This window comes from Megascapheus bottae, chromosome 16 (genome assembly GCF_031878675.1).
Source record: "Megascapheus bottae isolate mThoBot1 chromosome 16, mThoBot2.hap1, whole genome shotgun sequence".
Lineage (NCBI taxonomy): Eukaryota > Metazoa > Chordata > Mammalia > Rodentia > Geomyidae > Megascapheus > Megascapheus bottae.
Window position 1 is genome coordinate 937,891 of NC_143524.1, and position 23,723 is coordinate 961,613.

Genomic DNA, 23,723 nt, shown 5'->3' on the forward strand with positions numbered 1-23,723 from the left:
ACCTCCCTGCTTCCCGGAGTGGGCCCTGCGGCTTGTAGAGAAACCCTGCCTGTGGGTCCTGATTCCACAAGGATTGCTGGACAGAGAGGTACCATTGGCAGATGCTGTGAACGTTATTTGTACAAATAAAAATTGTACCAGGTGCCAGTGGTTCATACCTGCATTCCCAACTACTCAGGAGGCTGAGACCTGAGGATCATGGTTCAAAGCCAGCCTGGGCAGGAAGTTCAGGCGAGCCTAATTTCCAATTAACTTCCAAAACCTTAGGTGGAGCTGTGGCCTTGAGCTTTTGTACGCTCCTGGACAGTTCTCAGGCCTGGACTTCTGAGGTCTGAGGATAACAGTTTAAAGTGAACCACAACAGGAAAAGCCTGTGAGACTCATCTCCAATTAACCACTAAAAATAAGCCAAAAGGGGCTGGGAGTTTGGCCTAGTGGTTAAAATGCTTGCCTGGCATGCACGAAGACCCGGGTTTGATTCCTTGGTACCACATATATAGAAAAAAAACAGAAATGGTGCTGAGACTTGAGTGGTAGAGCTCTAGCCTTGAGAAAGTCCAAGGACAGTGCTCAGGCCCTGAGCTCAAGCCCAGGACTGGCAAAATAAATAAATAAATAAATAAGCCAAAAGTGGAGCTGTGACTCAAGTGGTAAAATGCTAGCCCTGAGCAAAAAAGAGCTTGGGGACTGCACCCAAACCCTGAGTTCAAGTCCCAGGACCCACACAACCAACCAACCAACCAACCACCAACCAAAGAAAAACCCTTACATGAAACAAAACCAACAGTAAGTAGTACATACTGTTCAAGGCTTGAGGGCGCCGGGGGGTTGCTTCCGCTGAACCCCGCATTGCTGCTTCCCAACGTTTCCAAACACTTTGGTGTGGCGCGTGTTGGGCAGGTCTGTGCGATGGAATCCTCAGGGCTCTTTGGCTTGTGTGGGTGAGGTACTTCCAGGACCAAACCCAAAGCCAGGGGGAGGCTAGGTTGTGAATCTGAGAGCTGGCAGGCCCCTCTCCTTGTGGCAGCTCTTCCCCCCAGCTCAGCCTGGCAACAAAGGTCTCCACCCAGTGACAGCCCTCCTCACCCACCCAAAGCGCCAGAGCCCTCCCAGGGAGGTGGTGTGCCATGTCCTGTGGAAGCAGTGGCAGACAGACCAACCCCATCTCCAGCGTGTGCAACCCCAAGCATTCCCTCCATGCGGGGAATTCCCCTTTCCTGCGAGCTCAGCTTTGAACTTGAAGAACATATCCCCTCTGGAATGCCCATCTGCATCATGGCCATTACCAACACATGCACCTTTATCGGGTGTTTTGAACTAAAAAAAACACCTGATGATATTTAACATGTGTGAGTGAAACATCACCCAATGCTACACTCAGAAGCCACAGCTGGAGTAGAGGGGGTACCACATCCTGCTGCCTCAGGAGTGACGTACATCCAGCCACAGCCAGAGCCCACGATAACAGTCCCCTGATGTAAAAGGAGGGCGGAAAACCCTGATGAACCATTACCACTCAGCACCGCCACATGCCCCAGCTACACAGGCACAGACAAGCGACCAGTTCTTTGTTCTTTGGTGTAACTGGGGGCTGAACTCAGGGCCTTGAGTTTGCTTGCCAGGCAGGCACGTAAGCCCATTTTTGCCCAGTGAGCAGAGGCTGTCCCCGTGACCCTCCTACCTACAGCCTCCCAGAGCTGGGTCCACGATGTGTGCCACCACACCCCGATTACTGAGATGGGATCTCCTCCACCCTTTGCCCAGGCTAGCCTGAATCACCTTCTTCCTGGTCACCTCCTGAGCAGCTGGGTTTACAGACACGAGCCACCAAACCCAGCCTTCAAGTAGCTTGTTGGAGTGTCCAGAGACCAAGTGCCGTTGTTTCTCTTCCTAAGGCAGACAGACACCACTTGGGGTCCAGTGAGCCCCTTGAAAGGGAAGTGCTGGGGCTCACTTCTTTGTTCATCCCCAAGTTTAAATGGCCTGGAAAGAAGAAGTTACAGACATGAGTGGAAGAGGGCGGGTGATCCAACAAAAGCCACCCCTGCCTGCTACCACCTCTGCACCAGAGCGCTGGTTTTCCTCCCGGTTCTGACCAGGAGCAAAAGCCCACAGTGGGTACGCCAGTTCACGTCCAGTCTGCCCACAGGTGTGCCTCTCCACAGCACCTTCTCTTACACAACCTGGAACAGGCTCGTTAATGAGTGAGCTTACTAGCTGTGCCTGGTTTGTTGCTTCTGCATGGTGTAAGCCACATTTAACAACACACTCAGGAACAACAGTGAGAAACATTTCCTTCTTTATTTATTTATTTTTATATGGACCACTTAAATTAGAAGGCTGAAAGATAAAAATATTTTTTACAATCAAAGGAAAATCTGGACGTGGGCTGCCTCTACATAACCAGAAACGCTAAGTTCTGAGAGTCACCCACAGAGCTTCTTCTACCAAGGCCAGCATACCCACAGAGGACACAGGTGGTCTTGAGCGGGTGTAGGCAGCACTGAGCCACGCACCCTTCACACAGGAGACGGAGCCAGAGGCCACGTCAGCCCACAGACGTCAGATGGGTTCAGACTATAACCACCAGCAACTGCTATGAAAACATGCCAGCCTCTACTGTGCAGACCCCTGCCCACCGTGGAAAAGCTGACAGGCCGCTTCCCCTCAGTGTCCCATGCAGCTTTGTTAATGACCGCATCTTCAAACATGGGCAGGAGAGGCAATGAGACCAAGAGAGGGCCAGTGCCTGGGCCGGGAGCCGTCTGCATCTACCCCCCGTCTACCTTCCCAGTGTGACCAACTTTCATCCAAACCAGACACAGGGCCAGAGCTGACGGGCACCCCCATCCCGGGACAGGCCAGGACAACACACACACACACACACACACATATCAAAACAAAACAAAACAAAACAAAGAAAGAAAAAGGAGAGAAGAGTCCCACTGAATTAAAGGCCTTATAAAATGTGATCTTTCTCAATCTTAAAAAAATAAAGTGTTCATGAAAAAGGGAAGAGACTACGGTAAGTTCAGCCTGAAATCTACCCTAAAACAATCTCTCTCTCTCCTATGTGGGTGCCACGGTGCTGGCTTGGTGGCAGCTCCAGGCTGGCAGCTGACAGGGGGTGATGCCCTCTCCTGATACTGCTCAGAACCATGCTGAGACATGCTCAACGACATTAAGGCAGAAGCTGGCCCTGCAGCCACACCAGGCCCGCCGATGGCACTGAGAGGACTGCCTGGAAGGGTCCACTTTGTCCCACCCAGGACCCTCTCAGGAGCCTGAGAGGGAGGCTTCCTGTGACCAGTGCTCCAGTGAGGGCTCCAACCAAACATCAGCGTCTTTCCTCTCCACTACCCAAGGGGAAAGCACAGCCCTTGGTACCACCACCCACACATGTTCAGGGTTACAAAAATAAATATTTATGAATAATATATCTGACAAAAAAGCACCTCTACAGGTGGCAGAAAGCAGTATTTTCCAGCTATCATGAAAATTTGCCCTACATTTTTGGGGGGAAAAGACTAAAATTCCAGTGCTAAGCTCCTCGTTCTAATTCTTCCACGAGGTCCACACTGCTCGGTTTCCCTTCCTGCCTGTCAGTGGCTTTGGTCCCCAGAGGCTGGGGGCAAACACTCAGAAGAAGAAGAAACTGTAACTTAAAATGTGGAATACAACATGAACACGCCAGCTTTTCCCTGGCGGGTGTACTTAACGCATCACTTGAGAGAGCTCTCAGGGTTCCGAGTCTCACAATGAGGTTCTCTGTGTTGTCCCTAAATCTTGAGTCTGCAGCCAGGACATGGGTCCAAAAGTCTGACCCACAGTGACCAGGGGTCAGGCAGGGTGTGGGCAGCGCTAGCCTCAGCTTGAGCAGCACTGGTTTGGGTCACCCAGACTGAACTACATGTACATGGCGCGTGGTGTCTTCTTACACAGATCAGTAGTAGCCACAATGCCTGGCTGCTTGCAGGAAGCACAGTGCTGCATCTGTCCCTCTGCTGGGCACTAGGTACTGTGGCAAGAAGCCCTGGGGCTAACTCCAAAGAGCTAGGAGGACAGGGCAAGAGACAGGAGACACAGCTGGGCGGGCAGGCAGGGAGGGGGCTCCTGCCCAGATTCCCTTCACACTGCAGGTCTGGACTCATTCTGCACCACCATAGAAACTATAGCTGAGGCCTGGCTGACAGAGACAAGGTGAGCTGGGCAGGTCGGCCTGCTGGCCATGACTGGAAAGCACAGCTCACTGACCCAGGACCCAGTGAGGAAGTAGCCCATGTTTACAAAGAATGTTAGGAAGGATACAAGGTCTCAACACAACCACAGTCAGTAAACACATTCTTAACCAAGTCTGTCCCCATGCCGTTCGACCCAAAAGGACACTATAACTTCCAAGGCCCTGGCAGAAGAAGCTGCTTTCCAGACAGTGTGAAAAGTGGAGACACAAGTCCCCAAGCAACAAGAGCACAGGCCTGCAGTGATGTGGCTATGCCACCATCACTAACCCAAGATGAGGGGAGACGCCTCGTCCCACCAATGGGCAAGACGAGGGGAGACGCCTCACCCCACCAAAGGGCAAGACAAGGGGAGACGCCTCGCCCCACCAAAGGGCAAGGGGAGACGCCCCCCCCGCCAATGGACAAGACGAGGGGAGACGCCCCCCCTGCCAATGGACAAGATGGAGACGCCCCACCCTGCCAATGGACAACATGAGGGGAGACGCCCCCCACCCCACCAATGGACAACATGAAGGGAGACACACCCCCCCTCCCCACCAATGGACAACATGAGGAGAGACTCCCCCCTCCCCCCGCCAATGGACAAGACAAGGGGAGACGCCTCACTCCACCAATGGGCAAGATGAGGGGAGACACGCCCCCCCTCCCCCCCCCCCCCCCCGCCAATGGACAAGACGAAAGGGAGACGCCCCACCCCGCCAGTGGACAACATGAGGGGAGATGTCCCGCCCCGCCAATGGACACGATGAGGGGGGATGCCACACCCCACCAAGGGACAAGACAAGGGGGGATGCCACACCCCACCAATGGGCAAGAGGGCTGCTAGGAAGGGAAAACCCACATGCATCCCAAAACAGGTGGGGAGGGGCAGTACAGAAGTCCAAGGAAGGAGTACATGGTCTTTCACAGGAATCTTGTTGGGACCTGACCCTGGGAGCCTCAGAGGGCAGGTCAAAGGGCAGAGGCAGGCCTAGGACTCCTCGCCCATCTGCAGCAGGGAGTTAATGGCAGCGCTCTTGTTCCCCCTCTGGGCTTCCAGCACAGAGCGGATCACCTCCTTGTCCATGTTGGGAAACATGTCCTGGATGGCCTTCAGGTCTTCCTCATTACAGCGGGGCTGGGCGGTCACAGCAGGCGGGGGCATGGCCACTGGCACCATGCCGGGGCTGCAGACTGCGGGCATTCCTGGAAACAAAAGACTGACTCTGGTAAAACAGCAGGCAGCGGAGGTGGTAACTGACAAAAGGAGGAACATATGGACTAGCCTCTAGCAGGCACACCAGGAGGCCTGGCATGGGGCCCCCCTCCTGACAAGCTAGTACCCATTCCAGGAACTAGGATAAAGACAGCGTGACCACTGCCGATCCTCGGAGACTGGAGAACCACCATGGATGGACCTGAGCTGTTCCTGGGAACTTGCCCACCAGTGCATGTTCATTCATCTCACACTTCAAAGCTAGACATTCTAGAGCACACTACAGCAGCCAAGTGAGGATGTCACTGTCACTATGGGCACATGTGCTGGTAAGGAGAAGAAACCACAACAGGACTCAGCAGGCTGCACACTGACCCACACAACTAACACTACTACAAATACCATAAGAGACTACTCACAAAATCACCAAGAAACCAGGTAGCACGAGTATCCACAGACGCGTGGCCAGCTGTGGGGCAGTAGGCCCAGTACTCAGGCCAGTGCTATACGGGCTCCTGGCAGAGCTGCACACCATGTGTGACGCAGGGGACACATGGAGAGACACAGAAGGAATAAGCAACCAAGGGAAGAGCCTGACCATGTGTGTGCCTGACATGCACACATCCTTCAGTACCCAGCGAGAACACAGGAAGCGACCAGTGAGCAACCAAGAATCACAGAATTGGACTTAATCCTCCTGAAAACTTTCAGACACTACTTCCTTAAATGCATGGGCAGCTGCTCCACATGCAGCCTGGGCACGCTCCGGGAGGCCTGTATACAGCCAGGGAGCATTTCCCTCCTAATCCAAACGACTAATGGCACCTCAAGGTCAGCCTAAAGTAAAACTGGAAAAAAGGACCCCGAAACAATTGGCACGGGCAGAATGGGCGGCAGGTACGCAGCCACAGCTGGGCACTTTGCTAGGTCCTCGGCAGCAGCCTGTCCTGGGGCAGACATGGCACCACACACTAAAACACCTACCCTATCAGCTATCACACGAGGAAAGGAGCTTATCTGCAACCAGCCTAGGCGGGTCCCCACAACCTTCTCTCTAGCACTCAGATCACTGTCACAAACTAGGGCAGTGTTATGGACCTCACTCACAGCAACTGCCCAACACACACACACACACACGCACGCACGCACACTGTCTGATTCTAGTAGCTGACGGCCACAAGGCTGTTATTGCACAGAAGACGTGGCCCAGAGCAAAGTCCTGGTCTAGAATGAAGTCCACAAACACACATGGGGCCACCCTGTGCTGCCTGCAGCCTGGGCGCAGTGAGTAGTTGACAGGAAAAAACCCACCGTCATGTCACATTTCAGAGTTTTCAATATTAGTATACCCCAACATAGAGGAGCAAAAGAGAAAGAATCCCAACCAAGCCTGGGGAATAAAAACCCAGTGGTACTTTCAACCTCGCCACTTCCGCAGTTTAAAAGTGAGTGACAGTTAGCGAGAGGCCCATTTCCTTGTGAAGAGAGGGTGCTGGCTGTCCAGGCAGGCCTCCTCTGGGTGCCAGTCGCAGTGCAGGGGTAGCGATGAAGGACAGCCCTACTTTCATGCCTGTGGAAACACGGCATCACTCTCTTCAGAGATCAAGAGGTATCAACCAAAGGACAAGAGCAACTGACTTCTGGGCAGAGGATAGCAGCTCTGTCTACTTGCCCAGCACAGCTTGCTCTATTGAGGCCTGTGGAGACAGGGAGGCATGAGAGCAAGAAACAGAAAGGTTCATTTGTAGCCATAGTGGAAGATCTGCCAACACCAGTGAGTGTGGGCACTGAGCCTACAGGTACCAGAACATCCAGAGTCCCAGCTGGGAGACTCGGCAGCCAAGCTCCCAGCCAACTGTCCACATGCCATGGGGAAGGAAGCAACAGTAGTGAAATCATAGTTAAGACACACACACATTGGCTCCCACCACGCACAGTGCACACACTACATGCATAGCACGCACTGGCCTCCTACCAGGGGGGAGGGGAGGGGAAGGGGAGGGATGCGGAGTACCAGAGGTCACAATCTTCAAAGGTACTAGCAAAACCTTTTTTCTCTATGGAAGTTTTTCTGTAAGTAGGAGACTATTTTAAAATTTACAAATGTATGACAAAAGAAAGTTCAAAGTCTGTTTCTAAAGAAACCTTTCCTAAGATACACATTCTAGGGCAAACTTGAAAAGCATATAGAAAACTAAGAACAAACCAGAAACTGGTCAAAAGCTTCTATGTAGATGTAGACTATTAACCAAATACTTTTTGATGGACAGAACTGTATACCCCCAAAAGATAGGCTCAAATCCTGACCTCAGGGCCCATGACTGGCCTTGGGCTTATTTAGATCTAGGCATGTGTGTGTGTGCGCGTACATGTGTGTGTACATGCATGCGTGTGCACGCGTGCATATGTGTAGCCACGCTAGGGCTCTTGTCCTTACCTTTTTCACCAGCTAGCCACAAATCCTCCACTTCCAAATGCCTTTTCAGAAGCAGGGAGTTTGTGGAGGTATTCATGCCAGGACAAGGCCTTTATAGAAGCAGGGAATTTGTGGAGGTGCTCATGCCAAAACAAGGCCTTGCTGGAGCAGGGTGGGCCCTTGTCCAATGACAGGAGAGGACAAAGACACAAATAGAAGGGGGATGACCCCATGGAGACAAAGACTGGGGCAGTGTGGCCACAAGCCAAGAAACGGTAAAGGCTCTAGAATCAAAGGAAGCAGAAGGTCACAACCTAGTTTCCGGAGGAATCACAGCACTGACCCTTAACTTGGGCCCTGACCTCAGCAGTGGAGAGAATGCATGTCTGCTGATGTAAGCACCTGACTGTGGTCTTTTGTTCCAGCACAACTGAGACACCATGATGCCGCTCCTCCTTCAGACCTCTACCTTAAGACAACCCAACAAACACCACGCCATGTGCTGGACAGAAAACTGGCACTCAAGAGAACAGCAAAGGAAGGAAATCCAGAAAACAGAAGCACTGCCTTCCAGGGACCCAGTCCCATCAGGACTCAGGACCCTGTCATTGCACCCGATGGGCCTTGTGCAAACACCATGCCCCTGCTGAGGCATCCCCCCTCCCCCCCCGCCCCGCACATCCCTGGACTCCAGATGGCCACGTTGCTTTATGGTCAGGGGTCATCCTGCCCCATCTCCACACGTTCCAGACCCTATGGCCCTGGTAACTTCCTAGTGCTTCCCTCAGTGCAGGTCTACCTCAGATGGCAGAAGGCCACAGACAGAAGTCCTAAGCATGGTACAGCCTGAAGCAAGCTCTACCCACTCCAGTCCAGGTCCTCACTTCTGGGCAGGGCCTCGGGGGTAGGGCAGTAGATGATGAGCCTCTCCGCTCAAGTGCCCACACAGCTAGGCCACCAGTGTACCCGCCTTCCCAGGCAGCTTCCACACTTAGTGCTGGCAGCTGGAGGCCGCACCGTGTGGCCATCCCCCACAGATGTGGCCACCGTCCTGCCCTTTTCTCTTTGGGCAACAGGACCACCAGGCTGAGCTGGACTCCAGCTCCTTGGACCATGACAGAGAACTGGAGATGCTTTGGCATCTACAGTCAAAGCCAGACTTTTCTGCTGGATAATGTCTGCAAATACAAATACTTCAGCCCATCTTATGTGTGCCAACAATTAGGCATATGCATGAACATTAAAATGTAACAGCTCTGCTTTTAGAAGAATCTTCCTGGGGTCCTCACACAATTCTGCCCTAGCCCAAGCCCCACAGGGATGCTCTGTGGTCCCTGCTGCATTCCCACTCTGTCCCAGGGCCCATCATCATGGAGAAGCAGCACATACCCGCAATGGGCACATAGCCGACGCCCTGCTGGTACACGGTTGGCATCAGGACCACAGGCTGGGGTGGCATCATCATGGCAGCCGGCAGGGACTGAAACACACAGAAGACAAGGTAGAGTCAGGAAGGACCACCACATGCCATACCCGTGATACCTCTAGTCTGACCACAACTGTCCTGGCCAGAGCCCCGACCCAGGACAGAGTCTACAGCATGGATGCGGTGGCTTCATCATCACACTACCCACACCAGCCTGTATACCACCTCACCTCTGCTGGAAAACCTGAACTGAAAGATGGCACAGATGAGATCAAGAGACCAGGACTGAAGAAGACACGTGCAGGGCCAGCACAGTGGCTTACACCTAGAGCCTGGACCACTGGGGGAGGGCCATAACAGGGAGGACGCAATTGCCACTGGAGGCCCCATCTCAACAAGTAAGCCAGGTGTGGGGTATGTAACTTTTAATTCCAGGTACACAAGAGCCTCCAGGGTGGCCCCAGGAAAACACCTGAGCCTCTTATCTGAAAAACAACTAAATAGAAAAGGTGTACACTTAAGTATACGGTTTGCTTTTAACAGTCCTGGGGCTTGAGCTCAGGGCCTAGGTACTGTCCTTGAGCTTTCTCAAGGCTAGCACTCTATCCCTGAGCCACTGTCCTGGGCACTGTCCTTGAGCTTTCTCAAGGCTAGCACTCTACTCTTGAGCCACAGCTCCAGCCTTTTCTATATATGTGATATGAAGGAATCAAACCCAGGGCTTCGTGCATGCTAGACAAGCACTCTACCACTAGACCATGCTCCCAGCCCCTTAAGTACACATTTTAAGGCTGTTTTATAAGAAAACTGATTCACCATCACTGTTTCTTAGAATCTCAGACTTTAGTTAAAGAACTTTTACCAGACAAAGTAGCTGAGTCTGACAGCAGTGCTGGACTGTGCAGCAATGTCTGCTGAAGATGTACTATGAGCCTTGGCGTGAAACCCAGGCTTTGCTTCAGCTGAGCACTCAGCAAGGAGACCAAGGAGGCGCGTTCCTGCACAGGACTCACCCCAAGTCGGGCTCGGCACACGCCCTCCACACCCAGAAGATGACTTCTTATTTTTTTTCTTTTTGCATACATTATAGGATTTCATTGTGACATTTCTGCTCATGTTTACAATGTATTCCAAATCAGTCTTGCCCTTTCACTGTCTTATCCTCTTTTCCTATTCATAGACCAATTTGAACACTTTTTATGCTTCTGTTTTTACACCTGCAAACCATCTACACTTCAACCATATTCACAGAGGCTTACATTCTTTATCACTAAAAGAAAAATCCAGGGAAGGGGGGAAAACAAGATGATTGGGATGGTGGGGGGAGGGAAATGGGGACAAAAACATGAGAAGGGGTATCACTATGTGAGAAGTATCTGGCAAATTTAACTGTAACCCCTCTATACGTTACAATTTTTTAAAAAAAGGAGTCCTGCCCCAACTGTGCCTCCAGATGACCTCCCCAAGAGCGCAGAGCTGCAGCTGCTCTGAGGACACCAGGCCCACTCCCCAGCACAGCCAGGCTTAGGTCCACAATTCTGACGGCAGTGGACCCCGAAGTGACCAGAGTCACTTCATGTCCAGTCATGGCCTCAGGAGGCTCCAGAGCTCGAGTCACACGCTAGGCCCAAGCAACTGCTCTGCCCCCATCCCAGGTCCTGGCCAGCTGCCAGGTCACTACCCTTCCACAGCTCAAGCTCAAGGGCACAGCCTGACAAAGTAGAGTCACACCTCCATGGAGGACAGTGCTAGGGCAGGGCCTGCCCACCTTCCAGACAGACAGACAGCAGGCACTGGTACTCACCGTGTAGGACAGAACAGATAGACAGCAGGGGCGGTGCTCACCATGTAGGACGGACAGACAGACAGACAGACAGCACTGGCACTCACCGTGTAGGACAGACAGCAAGCGCTGGCACTCACCGTGCAGGACAGACAGCAAGCACTGGCACTCACTGTGCAGGACAGACAGCAAGCGCTGGCACTCACCGTGCAGGACAGGACAGACAGACAGCAAGCATTGGCACTCACCGTGTAGGACAGGACAGATAGACAGACAGCAAGCACTGGCACTCACCATGCAGGACAGGACAGACAGACGGCAGGTCTGGCGCTCACCATGTAGAACAGGACAGGACAGACAGACAGCAAGGGCAGGCACTCACCATGTAGGACAGGACAGGGCAGACAGACAGCAAGCGCTGGCACTCACCGTGTAGGACAGGACCAGGTTAATCATGCCCTCCTTGTCATCACCCTGCCTGCCACTCAGGCTGTACCACTCATCCTCCACCTGGCCCTGCTTCAGGGACTCAGGGATGGCGACGTGGGTCCAGGCAATGCGGTCGTCCATAGAGAAGGCTCGCTGGGAGGAAGAGGAAGGAATGGTCACCGCCTGCAGTGTCCTGTCCCAGGGATGTGCTGTGCTGCACGGCCCACCATAGCCTCGGGAACATGGGTGCTCTCTGGAACTACTGCCAGCCTCCCTCACGAAACCCACAGGAAAGAGAACGCAGCTGAGCTGCTGTTCTCAGCTTGCCCACTGCTCCCCCAGGCGGTCACAGACACAATCCTGGGCCTCCAGTCCCAAGCGCAGAAAGCACAGAGTGAGTAGGAAGGAAACACAGAAATCCACCAGAGCTCCAGCATCCTCCTGCATGCTCCTATTCTTTCAAGGGCCACAGAAGGGAAGAGGGAGGGACCGCAAGAGGGATATGGTAAGGAAGAGGCAAGGGAATGAGGATAAGGAAAAGTTGTGCCCTCCTGGCCGAGCTGCTTATGCTCCAGGGCCTATCTGGCCTTCCTCCTCCAGCCTACACTTAGGTCTCAGAAGACATGTGATACTCAAACCCAGCTTCTCATGAGCCTCCTGCAGCCTCCTGACCAGCCACTGCAGATAAGAAGGGCACTGCTAGTGGGCCCGTGGTTCATGCCAACAAGAACAAGGCTCTCACCAGTCTGGCTGCTTAAAATTGGTCTTATCCACGAATAGCAGGCAGGGGCACATCCATTCTCTATGCACAGAGTTGCCAGATTTTGTGTTGTGATGTTCCTAAATGGAGGCTGTCAGAACTGAGAGCAAGGGGGAGCGGCCCCAGCTCACACAACCAGAAGTGACACTGAAGTGTCGCTCACCTCATCGAAGATCTCAAGGTAGAAAGAGTCCACACCGGGGGGCACTGTGCACTGGATGACTTTGTTCCAGCGAGGGTTCTTGGCGCCATTGTGGGCTGTGGGTGTCTCATACACGGCATAACCCAGGCGCAGGCGGCAGTAGGGGTCCATGCGAGTCATACCATAATTCTTTGCTAACTTTGCCTGAAATAAAGCCAAATTCAGGCAAATGAGGTGCCCAACACCAGAGGGAAAGACAAGCACTCACCAAAGCTGCCTGTCTCCTGGGGCTGTTCACTCTCATTTCCCAGGGCATGAACTACAGTTGCTGTGTTCCAGGACGGGGCACCAGAGTCACTGGCAGACTCACACAGCACTGGGGGAGGGAGGGCCGAGTGGCCTCCACAGTGCACAGCCAAGACCAGCACTTCCATGTGGCCTTCACACGGCCGTCAGCATAAAGCTGCTAGGGTGTGCCGAGCAGGGCCAGTGTTGGGCCAGCACCTGGCCAGTGCTCCTCACGTGGCCACGGACAGTGCCAATCTCCTCAGCAGCCACCAGAGCCATAGAACCCATCTTTTCAAAGGAACAGGACCCAGCCTGGAGTTCACACCCACCAACGTTCATTGCAATTATTCTAGGCAGACTCCTAGGAAAGCAGGGATATGTTTCACACATTCTTTTTCAGCATCCGACGTTCTGGCAAAACTGGAATCATCTTGCCACACGGGAAAACCTGCTATACCAGATGAAGCACATACTCTCTGCCTGGGTGAGCCTGCCGCCTCTTCCTCAGTCCATGCCAGTCCCTCAGGAAGGGGAGTCTGCCACGCACCTGCACCACAGTGATGCTGAGACGACCCACGGTCCCCACTGCTCCTCCATACTGCAGCTGCTGGGCCGCCTGGGCATCAAGCTGGATCTGCTGCTGCTGCTGTGTGGGCGTGATGCGGAGAAAGTCCTGGGGGAGCTCACCAATGTACACCTTCAGGCGGAGGCGGAGACAGTATGAGCACCAGGGCAGAGACTTGGCAAGGGACCAAGCAACCTCACGGCGCATCCTGCACGCCTAAGACCAGTGTCTGCCAGAGCCCAATGTCTTCCCCACACACACACCCCATGTCCTCACCAGGCCCAGACCACACTCCGCCTCAGTCTCTCTAAAAAAAATAAGGGCCAGGAGACTCTGTCCCCAAATAGGAACTTTGTCACTTAAGGTGTTCAAAAACAAACCAGCATCCTTGGAAAGCTTAGAACACTAAAATCTATTCCTATCCCTCAGAAAGTTGCTATGGTGCTTTGTCAGGTTCTCATGGGCTCTGGTCTGCATCTATCATCCATGTTTCTTTGGACCACAACTATGAACTGCAAAGTACTGGGTTAAATGGGCAAATGAGGCCAGGACCCTGAATAAAGTTATCTGGCAAGCACTCTATCCTGACAATCTTTAAAATGCAGCTCAAGACCAAGAGTGCCTCAGAAGAATATAAGATGCAAACAAATTCAAAAGGCTTCACTAACTCTGCTGACCAGCCTGTCCAACCACGATGGGGGAAAGGAGGACACCTAAGAGGCCAGACCCAGACAGTCCTCAGAGCAAGCCCCACAGAAGGAATCTTGCGAGATCACTCAAAGATTCTGAGAAAAGTTTCACAAGAAAACCAGAAAGTGTTGGGCCAGGAGTGTGGCCTAGTGGTAGAATGCTTGCCTAGCATGCAGGATGCCCTAGGTTTGATTCCTCGGTACCACATACACAGGAAAAACCCAGAAGTGATGCTGTGGCTCAAGTGGTAGAGTGCTGGCCTTGAGAAAAAGAAGCTCAGGGACAGCACCCAGGCCCTGAGCTCAAGCCCCAGGACTGGCAAAGGGGGGGGGGAATGCGAGCACACACCCACACACCCAAGGGTGAGCTGAGACTCCTAGAAGTGATCCTAGCCAAAGCTCCTGCCCACACCAGCCCACACCAGCGAGTGTGACCACACAGACAAGCACAACCCACAGCAGGGAGTATGACCACATAAATGAACACAGCCACACCAGGGAGTGTGACAAAGCAGCCATACTGGAAAGCACACACCTGCCTGGGACCAGGCAGAAGCCCAAGAATGCAAGGGTCAAGGAGGGGCTCTCTGAGAGGAGCCTCCACCTGCAGCTCCTGGGAGGCTGCTCCAGAGGGAGGTCCCCAAAGGGCTGCAACTTGTGCCGAGTACAGAACCTGAAGGTCCCGTGTGGGGAATGCTCACACCAGAAACAGCTGATGAGCCCTGCCAGGCCAAATCACCCAAGTGGGCACGTCTAGCTGCTGCGGGCCCCCACGCTACCTGGTACACACTCCTGTGGCACCCTTACACCTCGAGGGAAAACTGGGCGGCCTGGGTGTGAGCTGTGGAAGGGCCCTGGCCGAAAGCTGCTGCAGGAAGACATGAGTGTGCTCCCAGGCGTCTTGACTACCCGACTGCCTCGGTGTACTCATTCCCCTGGGCTTTCACTGCAAGCTTCTATGGGTTGTTTGGCTCCTAACATGCCAAGGAAGCTCCTCTCCCCAGGCACTTAGTTGTTGCTTTCCAAGTCTGGACAGGTCTGGCCCCTCTCCATCTTGCCACCCGTGCACCTGGTTCCGAGACCATTCACACCCCTCACACCTCTGAGGTGTCTCACGGGCAGAAGCTGGAAGGGTCCAGCCTTCACAGAGGCTCCCTGGAAAGGGGGACCTGTGAGGCTGCAGTTGCCTCTCGGGGACAGCACTTCCTCAGCTATGTTACACAGGATGCCAGTCCATGTGAAGAGGAAAGGGGCTGTGACACAAGATGCCATACGCTGGGCCTGTACCACAGGGGTGCCTCCTAAAGGGCAGCTGGCCTTACATGGGAGTGAGGTCTAGCATGGCTCACACCCCTCTGGGCTCTGCTCACCACCAATGTAGTTGTTGGCAGAGATACTCTCACGTCAACAAGGTCTTAGGATTAACACACAAATTGCATTCTCACATATAGTGCATCCCACATGCCATGCACTACCAACTGTGGACACAGAGGAGAATCTCCTAGGACACAGTTGGCGGGGTCTCTCGGAGGGTCATGCAGGCTACTGTGGCTGCGGGGTCAGGAAGGACAGGATGGAGGAAGCCCGGGCTGACCTTTGGCCCCCAGTGAGTACAGCCTCTCAGCAACTGGCTTCCACTACAGAGAATGGAGCCACTTTTTAATGGAGGCAAATTCAATCCGAAGATCAGATGTATTACGTCTCTAGGACAGTGTTACCACGGGAGCTAGAGCGTGACTGAGAAGAAGGAAACCTCACGGCGGTGGGGAAGGCCAGTGCACACCGCCTTGGAGCTCGGGCAGATCCTCACCCAAGCCAGGATATGCTACAACACCCAACCCGTGGGCTGGGCTGTCAAGTCCCTCCCAAGGACACCTGGGAGATGGCCCTGGGCGGGAGGAGAAGGACAATCAAATGCAAGGAAGGGTACATGCAACAGGGAACAAGCAAAATACAGTCACAGCCCGAGTGCCTCAGCAGCTTTTTCGTAAATATCGAATTATTCTCAGATCAGAAGTTTAGCAGAAAAAAATCCACTTTAATTCAAAGGGCAGAGGATGCCCATACAGCCAGAACCAAACCATAACAAACTTGTTATGTAACAACTCACAGTGTCAGCAGGAGGAGAAAGACAAGTCTGCCTGCTGTTGCAAGTCCCAGATTTCTCAACTTGAAACTCAATTTGTCCAAATGAGGACACGTTTCTACACTTCAAAAGCAACCACTGTTAGCAAAATAAAATGCCTCACAAGTCACAGCAGAATATAGGTCAGGGCACCTACGATGTCAGTGACGGTACCTGAAAATGTCATTGATAAACAGGTATTTTTAAAATTCAGTGCTAATTCTAAAATGTTTGTATGTTTTTGTAATGATGAAGGAAATGTTGGGCCCTGTGAATACATTCTTTATTATGGCCTCAAAAACAGGAATCTAGCTGAGTGCCAGTAGCTCATACATGTAATTCTAGTTATTCAAGAGGCTGAGATCTGAGGATTGTGGTTCAAGGCCATCCTGGGCAGGAAAGTCTGAGACACTTATCTCCAATTTACAACCAAAAAGCTAAAGTGGAGCTATGGTTCAAGTGGTAGAATGCTAACCTTGAGCACAAAAGCTCAGGGTCAATGTCCGGGATACACACACACACACACACACACACACACACACACACACACACACAGTCAGGTGTATAAAAAGAAAAGTCTTGATAACAGATACATAGGAATGTTTTTTAGAGTTCTGCTCAAAGATGAACCTGGTCAATACTAACAAAAGATTTATACACTTATTTAAGCCCAACAATTCCATTTCCAGGTACCACTCCTGTAGAAAACACAGGAGTAGCCAAGCACAGTGGCTCACACCTGTAATCCTAGCTAGTTCAGAAAAATCAAGTTCAATGCCAGTACAGACAAAATCCTTATGAGACTCCATCTCAATTAATAAAAAGCTAGGCAAGGTTGCCTGTACCTGCCATGCCAGCTATGCAGGAATCTTAAGTAGGAGGATTTCAGCTCGAGGCAAAAAGTAAGACCCTATTCAGAAAACCTAAAACAAAGGGAGAGGAAATGTGGCTCAAAATGGTAGAATATTTGCCTAGCCATTGCCAGGTCCCCTGAGCTCAAGCCCCAGTAACACATGTGTGCACACCCAAGAACACACACAAATACACAAACATACACAGACAGGCCAGGCACCTGTAATCCTAATTATTCAGGAGGCTGAGATCTAGTTCAAAACCAGACCAGGAAACTGGTATCTCAATCACTAAGAAGCTACATGTGGAGCTGTGGCCTGAGTGACAGAAGACTATCCTTAAGAAAAGACCCAAGGGCAGTGCCCAGTCGCTAAGTACCAGCACTCAGAGGGATGTAAAGTAAGTGTACTGTGGCCTTGATGCCTGGGAAGAGGCACAGCCACCAAGCAGCTCCTGGGCCCCCAGTCAGGTACAACTGTATGACACAGATCCATGAAGCCCTGAGGAGGACGACACAAGGGCATTCCCAGGACCCTGACCAGAGCCAGGAGGCAGGGGACTCACACTTGGCTCTGCTAGGTACTTGACTGCACGTAAGAGTGGGAGCAAGCACAAGAGGGAAAGATATCACACAATCCCAATTTTGGACACACTTAGAAGGCAGAACCTGCACCCCAAAAGCACCCTACCTTCCTGACACGGGGTGGGGGTGGGGGAACTTGGCCATGAGAAGGCTTTTACCCTATGCAACACGAAGGAAGGACTTGGCTACATGTCTGGAACATTCTACACAAAGGCAAGGCACTGCTGGACGTGGGTCTAGAACAAAGGAAAGAGGTAGGAGGAGACGGTCACTACTGCTGTGGAGATGTAAAGCTGTGGCCCTGGGAAGGTCCAGAGGAGGCACGAGAGGCACCAGCCCAACAGCAGCAGCTCAGTGTCGGGGCATCTCAGTGGCTGAGCCAAGGCAGGGTCTGCTGCACTGGCACCAAGACTGGGGGCAGCCTTCCAGGACCAGAGCTCCCGGAATGGCTGAACCCAGAGCTGCTGCTGCTGCCGCCGCCGCCTCCACAGCAGCCCTTCCCTGCCTCCAGGGGCCCCAGCACACACACATCTTCCCTGCATGCAGCAACACTGCACTGCTGACGTCAAAGCCAAAACCAACGCAGGGACCTAGCCACAGCAACAGCCCCAATGTGTGAGAAATGAAAAACAATCCACGGAGACCCAGAAGCAAACCTGGTCATGGTATTATTTTTCATAGGCAGCCTGGGGCAAGCACTTCCTACACATAAGTTTAGCCTACCTTCAACATGAGTCCCAAGACTGGCTTTATGAATGGTGTCAGCCCAAAGCTGGAGAGCCGTAACTATACTCCCATAATGAACATCAAAAAGTAAAGTGAAAGCAAAGCACTGACACTGGAGTCCCACCAGAAGGGGGCTCCAAAAGCAGGAAGAAGATGGCAGAACAAACCTTCAGAGAACAGAGAAACAAATGTCAAACAAAATTCCACTCACAGCATCGAGAGCCCCCAGGAGCTTCGGTAAGGTGTGTGCAATGAAGAACTGAGTGTGTGAAGAACCAAGAGTCTAATAGAGGAACTTAGGTGGACCTAAAATATGGGAAAAGTAAGACAAGAAAGCAAATCTAAGCAAGCACTGCCTGCACAGAAACAACGCTGCTCCATGTGGAAGCCTCCAAAGGCAGGCAGGAGTCACCACAGACGGCACCATGCCCAGCAGGAAGATGCAACCCAGATGTCTCCAGGCCTGTGTTACCCAGCTAGACAAGTTCAGTGATCTCCTTCACATCCTTGGGATGCCAAATGTGGAAAAGGAAGGAAGGAAGGAAGGAAGGAAGGAAGGAAGGGAGGGAGGGAGGGAGGGAGGGAGGGAGGGAGGGAGGGAGGGAGGGAGGGAGGGAGGACCGACCAAGCAGTTCCCAAGTCATAGAATATACACCATTGAGGTTTTTTTAGACCTATGTTTAATCAATTCAAAAGGCAAGAAAAAAAGCAGGAAAATAAAAGCACAAAAGTGATAAACATAGATATGTGTATATGTGTCTTTAACTACAAAGGAAAAACTAATACGTTGCAGTAAAAAGACAAAAACTAAAATTTTTCTCTCTTTTGTTGGTCATGGGGCTTGAATTTGGCCTGGGCGCTGTCACTGAGCTCTTCAGCTCAAAGCTAACACCCTACCCTTGAGCCAAGCCCCAATTCCCGTCCTTTTGTGCGCAGGCTGGCTTTGAACCTTGATCCTCAGATCTCAGCCTCCTGAGTAGCTAGGATTACAAGCGTGAGCTACCGTGCCTGGCTAAAAACTAGAATTTCTTAGATTTTACTTTTAAAATATGTAGTTACATGCTGCTGTTGATAGATCTTAAATAGAAATGTTAACCAAAATGTAAAGAGAAACCACCATCAGATGAACATTCTAAAAGGAAGGTGAAGAAACTATATTAGTTTCCGACAAAATAAAAAGTTGGAGGCCCCTAAGGTCACAATTTGATGGCCAGTCTTACAAGAAGGTGCAAGGGTGCTAAGCTTGCACATACAAGGCACAAGTAGCATGGCCTCAGAATACAGAGCAGACCTTCACAGACTGACACCAACCTAAGGGCCAGCTGGTGGGCAACCCATCTGCCTGTGAGCATATCAACAGGTGGGGGCTGAGCAGGGGCTGACTGACAATGAAGGTCCAGGACAGTCCAAAAGAGAAAGTCAACAACAAAACAAACTCATCCTCTCTTACTGTTAAGCAAGGACCATATATATATAGTCTACTCTACCTTTATAAACTGTGAGACCAGAAACTGACCACCAGGCAGCTCGGCTAACAGCAGGAAAGCCTACCTTCACCTACAGTCCCAGTTAGCAAATTACTCTTTGCCATCCCACCTGCCAGACTCCACAGGACACACATTTATGAGGGAGGTCAGCTGGAAACACTGCCTTGCCCTTGGGACAGACTTCAGCCACAGGAACAGCAGGACTGAAAGCAGAACCTCCTTCTGCGTTTCTGTGGATCCTCGGAGAAGCAGGGGCTCTGACACACTTACTATCCAACAGGTGCTTAAAAACAAAACCCGGGGCTAGGAATTTGGCCTAGTGGTAGAGTGCTTGCCTAGCATGCACGAAGGCCTGGGTTTGATTCCTCGGTACCACATACATAGAAAAAAGCCAGAAGTGGTGCTGAGGCTCAAGTGGTAGAGCTCTAGCCTTGAGAAAGTCCAAGGACCGTGCTCAGGCCCTGAGCTCAAGCCCAGGATTGGCAAAAAAAAAAAAAAAAAAAAAAAAAGAACCTGTGGACTAAGGCAGGAAAGAGTGTTGCTATTTATGTCAGTGCTGCCACTGTCCCATGAATGTACCAGAAAAAGGGTACTATCACACCCCAACAACATTAACAAACTGGCCAAAAAGTTTTTGCAAGTTTTGGTCAACCTAGAGGGATATGGGCAGGTCCCTTTGGGTGAACCAGATAGTGGAAAGGGTGGAAACTAAAGTGGGTGTGCAAAAAAATAAAAATAAACAAATCAAAAATTGCCCTGACCACAGAAAGCTCAGGGCCAAATCCAGCCACATAAAGCCCAAGGTGCTTCCATCTGTAAGACATACTGACTGCAGCCCAAGCAGTCTTCCTTCCTCTCTGCCTTCCCTCCCATGCCACATTTTTGGTCCCCTCCAATTCTGAGTTTAAAGGTACTGCCTCAAAGAGATTTGCCCAGCCCAGGCAACATTCCCACAGCACCTAATCCTCAAGTGAAGACCACAGACCTGACGGTGACTGTCCCTGACTAACACATGAGTTCTCACATGCGGCCTTCCCTATGCTGTGCTATGGACCTGTGGTTCACTGTCACAGCTGCCTGTGTATCATGGTCATTTGGCCTGCTGAATGGCTAAATCACACCTACCCCAAGGAAAACTGGAAGTCTGGTCCCTGGGGACACATCCTCAGAGCCCAGGCCCAGGGTTACTGAATCGAGCACACACCTGAAAACACTTGTCTGCCTAGAATGTGGGTGGATGACTCCATGATTCCTGACCCCAGACTGGGGGAAGGTCAGACCCAACAGTAGGACCTGACACCTCAGCTCCTACAAGTTTAGACACAAACTGCCACTCCCACTAAGTCATCGCAGGTGGAAGGTTATTCCAGCTCAGCACAAGCACAGCACCAGCTTCTCTCAGCTACAGGAAAGCTCAGTGGATTGTTCAGTCCAGGCCAGCCACAGCTCAGTACTGTGTGAACTCGGTCTCACGCTACAAGGGCAGGGCCAGGGTTAGAAGGACGAACGCCTCGACCACCCAGCTGGGCGGAAGGGGCTATGCTGCCGGGCCGCGTGCCCACTGCTTTATGGGAAGTTGTCTCCCTTCCTCTCAGGCAGCTTAGCTGGGGGTGGGGGTGGAGATGGAGAGGGGCACCCCGGGCGCTGTGGCCGCCGGGCTCTGGAAAGCCCCGGGCCGAGCGGATCAGGAGACTGAGCAAAGCCAAGCCTGGGGCTTCCGTCCAGTTCAGAGGGAGCCCTGCCCCGCGGGGAGGCCCGCGGCAACCCGCGCCCCTCGGCAGAGGGCGGTGGCCCGGCTCGGGAGAGGAGGGGTCCCCGTCCGAGGGGCCCTCGGCCCGCGGAGCCGCGCCCCGCGGGACCTGAGGGTGGGCGCCCCGACGTCGCGGGCCCGTCCCCCGCCGCCCCGCCGCCCGGGTCCCTCCAGCCACCCCGCCGCCCCGGTCCCCCCCGCCGCCCCGCCTCCCGGGTCCCCCCCGCCACCCTGCCGCCCGGTCCCCCGCCACCCCCGCCGCCCCGCCGCCCGGGTCCCCCCCGCCACCCCGCCGCCCGGTCCCCCGCCAACCCCGCCGCCCCGCCGCCCGGGTCCCCCCCCCGCCACCCCCGCCGCCCGGTCCTCCAGTCCGCCGCCGCCCCGCCGCCCGGTGCCCCGGTCCCCACCCGCCTCCCAGGTCCCCCACCGCGGGCGCCCGGACGAGGCCGGCAGAGCTGAGGGGTCGGTACCGGCCGGCCCGCCCGCCCGCCCGCCCGCCCGCCGGCGCTGAGGAAGAAGCCGGGCCCGAGGCCGCCCCCCGCCCCGCCGCCCCCCGGAGGTCCTCACCGGCCCGCGCTGCGTGCTGACGGTGGTCGCCATGGTGCTGCGGCGGCTCCCGGGCCTCGTCGACCCCTCCGCGCGCGCCGCGCCGGACCTGCTCTTCCGCCCGCGCCGGGGCCGCCTCGACAACGTCCGTCCCCGGGAAGCTGCGCCGCCTCAGTCAGCTGACGGCCGCCCGGCCCGCGCCGGGCGCATGCGCCCCACCCGGCCCAGCCCGTCTCGCGCACGCGCGCTCCCGGCCCGGGGCGGGGCCAGGCCCTAGGCGGGCGCCTGCGCAGTCGCGCTCTTCTGGAGCTCGGCGTTTAGGCGAGTTGGCGTTTGGCCAAGGATCTGCGCGTGCGCAGCGGCGACGGCGAAGCCAGGCACTGGGCGGGCGCAGCGGCGCCCGGAGGACCAGCACCCGCGGGCACCGAGGCGCGGGGCGGGAGAGGAGACCTAGGCTGGGCTGGCGGCGCGGCTCGGCGATGACAGCGTCCACTACCGAGCCCCAGGCCGTCTCCGGAGGACGGCGACCTTCGCAGCTCAGGGGCGGGGGTCCCTGCTCGGCTCTGCCGGTGCCTGGGCTTGAACTCGGGCCCGGGCGCTGAGCTGTGCTCAAGGCCAGCGCCCACCACTCGAGCCGCAGCACAGCGCCTGGGCGGGGTGTCCGGGGTCCACCGGAGGCGACACTGGAGGTGAGCGTCCGCGGGGTCCACCGGAGGCGACACTGGAGGCGACACTGGAGGCGAGCGTCCGTGGGGTTCACCGGAGGCGACACTGGAGGTGAGCGTCCGCGGGGTCCACCGGAGGCAACACTGGAGGTGACACTGGAGGTGAGCGTCTGCGGGGCCCACTGGAGGTGACACTGGAGGCAAGCGTCCGCGGGCTCTCCTGCCTGGGGGGGGTGTCCGGGGTCCACTGGAGGTGACACTGGAGGTGAGCGTCTGCGGGCTCTCCTGCCTGGGGGGGGTGTCCGGGGTCCACAGGAGGCGACACTGGAGGTGAGCATCCGCGGGGTCCACCGGAAGTGACACTGGAGGTGACACTGGAGGTGAGCATCCGCGGGGTCCACCGGAGGTGACACTGGAGGTGACACTGGAGGTGAGCGTCCGCGGGGTCCACCGGAGGTGACACTGGAGGTGACACTGGAGGTGAGCGTCCGCGGGGTCCACCGGAGGTGACACTGGAGGTGACACTGGAGGTGAGCGTCCGCGGGGTCCACCGGAGGCGACACTGGAGGTGAGAGTCCACGGGGTCCACTGGAGGTGACACTGGAGGTGAGCGTCCACGGGCTCTCCTGCCTGGGGGGGTGTCCGGGGTCCACTGGAGGTGAGAGTCCACGGGTTCCACTGGAGGTGAGCGTCCGCGGGCTCTCCTGCCTGGGGGGGTGTCCAGGGTCCACTGGAGGTAACAATAGAGGTGAGCGTCTGCGGGGTCCACTGGAGGTGACACTGGAGGTGAGAGTCCACGGGCTCTCCTGCATAGGCGGGGTGTCCGGGGTCCACTGGAGGTGACACTGGAGGTGAGAGTCTGCAGGGTCCACCGGAGGTGACACTGGAGGTGAGCGTCCACGGGCTCTCCTGCCTGGGGGGGTGTCTGGGGTCCACTGGAGATGACACTGGAGGTGAGCGTCCATGAGCTCTCCTGCCTGGGGAGGTGTCCAGGGTCCACTGGAGGTGACACTGGAGGTGAGAGTCTGCAGGGTCCACCGGAGGTGACACTGGAG

The 23,723-nt window shown here is 54.4% G+C and overlaps 1 protein-coding gene across 1 annotated transcript; it reads right to left on the reverse strand.

The window, feature by feature from the left end:
* Nucleotides 1-4,905: 4,905 nt before the first annotated feature.
* Tollip (toll interacting protein) lies at nt 4,906-22,176 on the reverse strand. The gene is made up of 6 exons (XM_090347125.1): nt 22,025-22,176; nt 13,228-13,377; nt 12,414-12,596; nt 11,491-11,643; nt 9,242-9,332; nt 4,906-5,426 (listed from the first exon to the last, which is right to left on the reverse strand). Exons 1-6 carry the CDS (start codon nt 22,055-22,057, stop codon nt 5,212-5,214), a joined length of 825 nt encoding a protein of 274 aa, XP_090203251.1. The 5' UTR covers nt 22,058-22,176; the 3' UTR covers nt 4,906-5,211.
* Between the last annotated feature and the right edge of the window lie 1,547 nt (nt 22,177-23,723).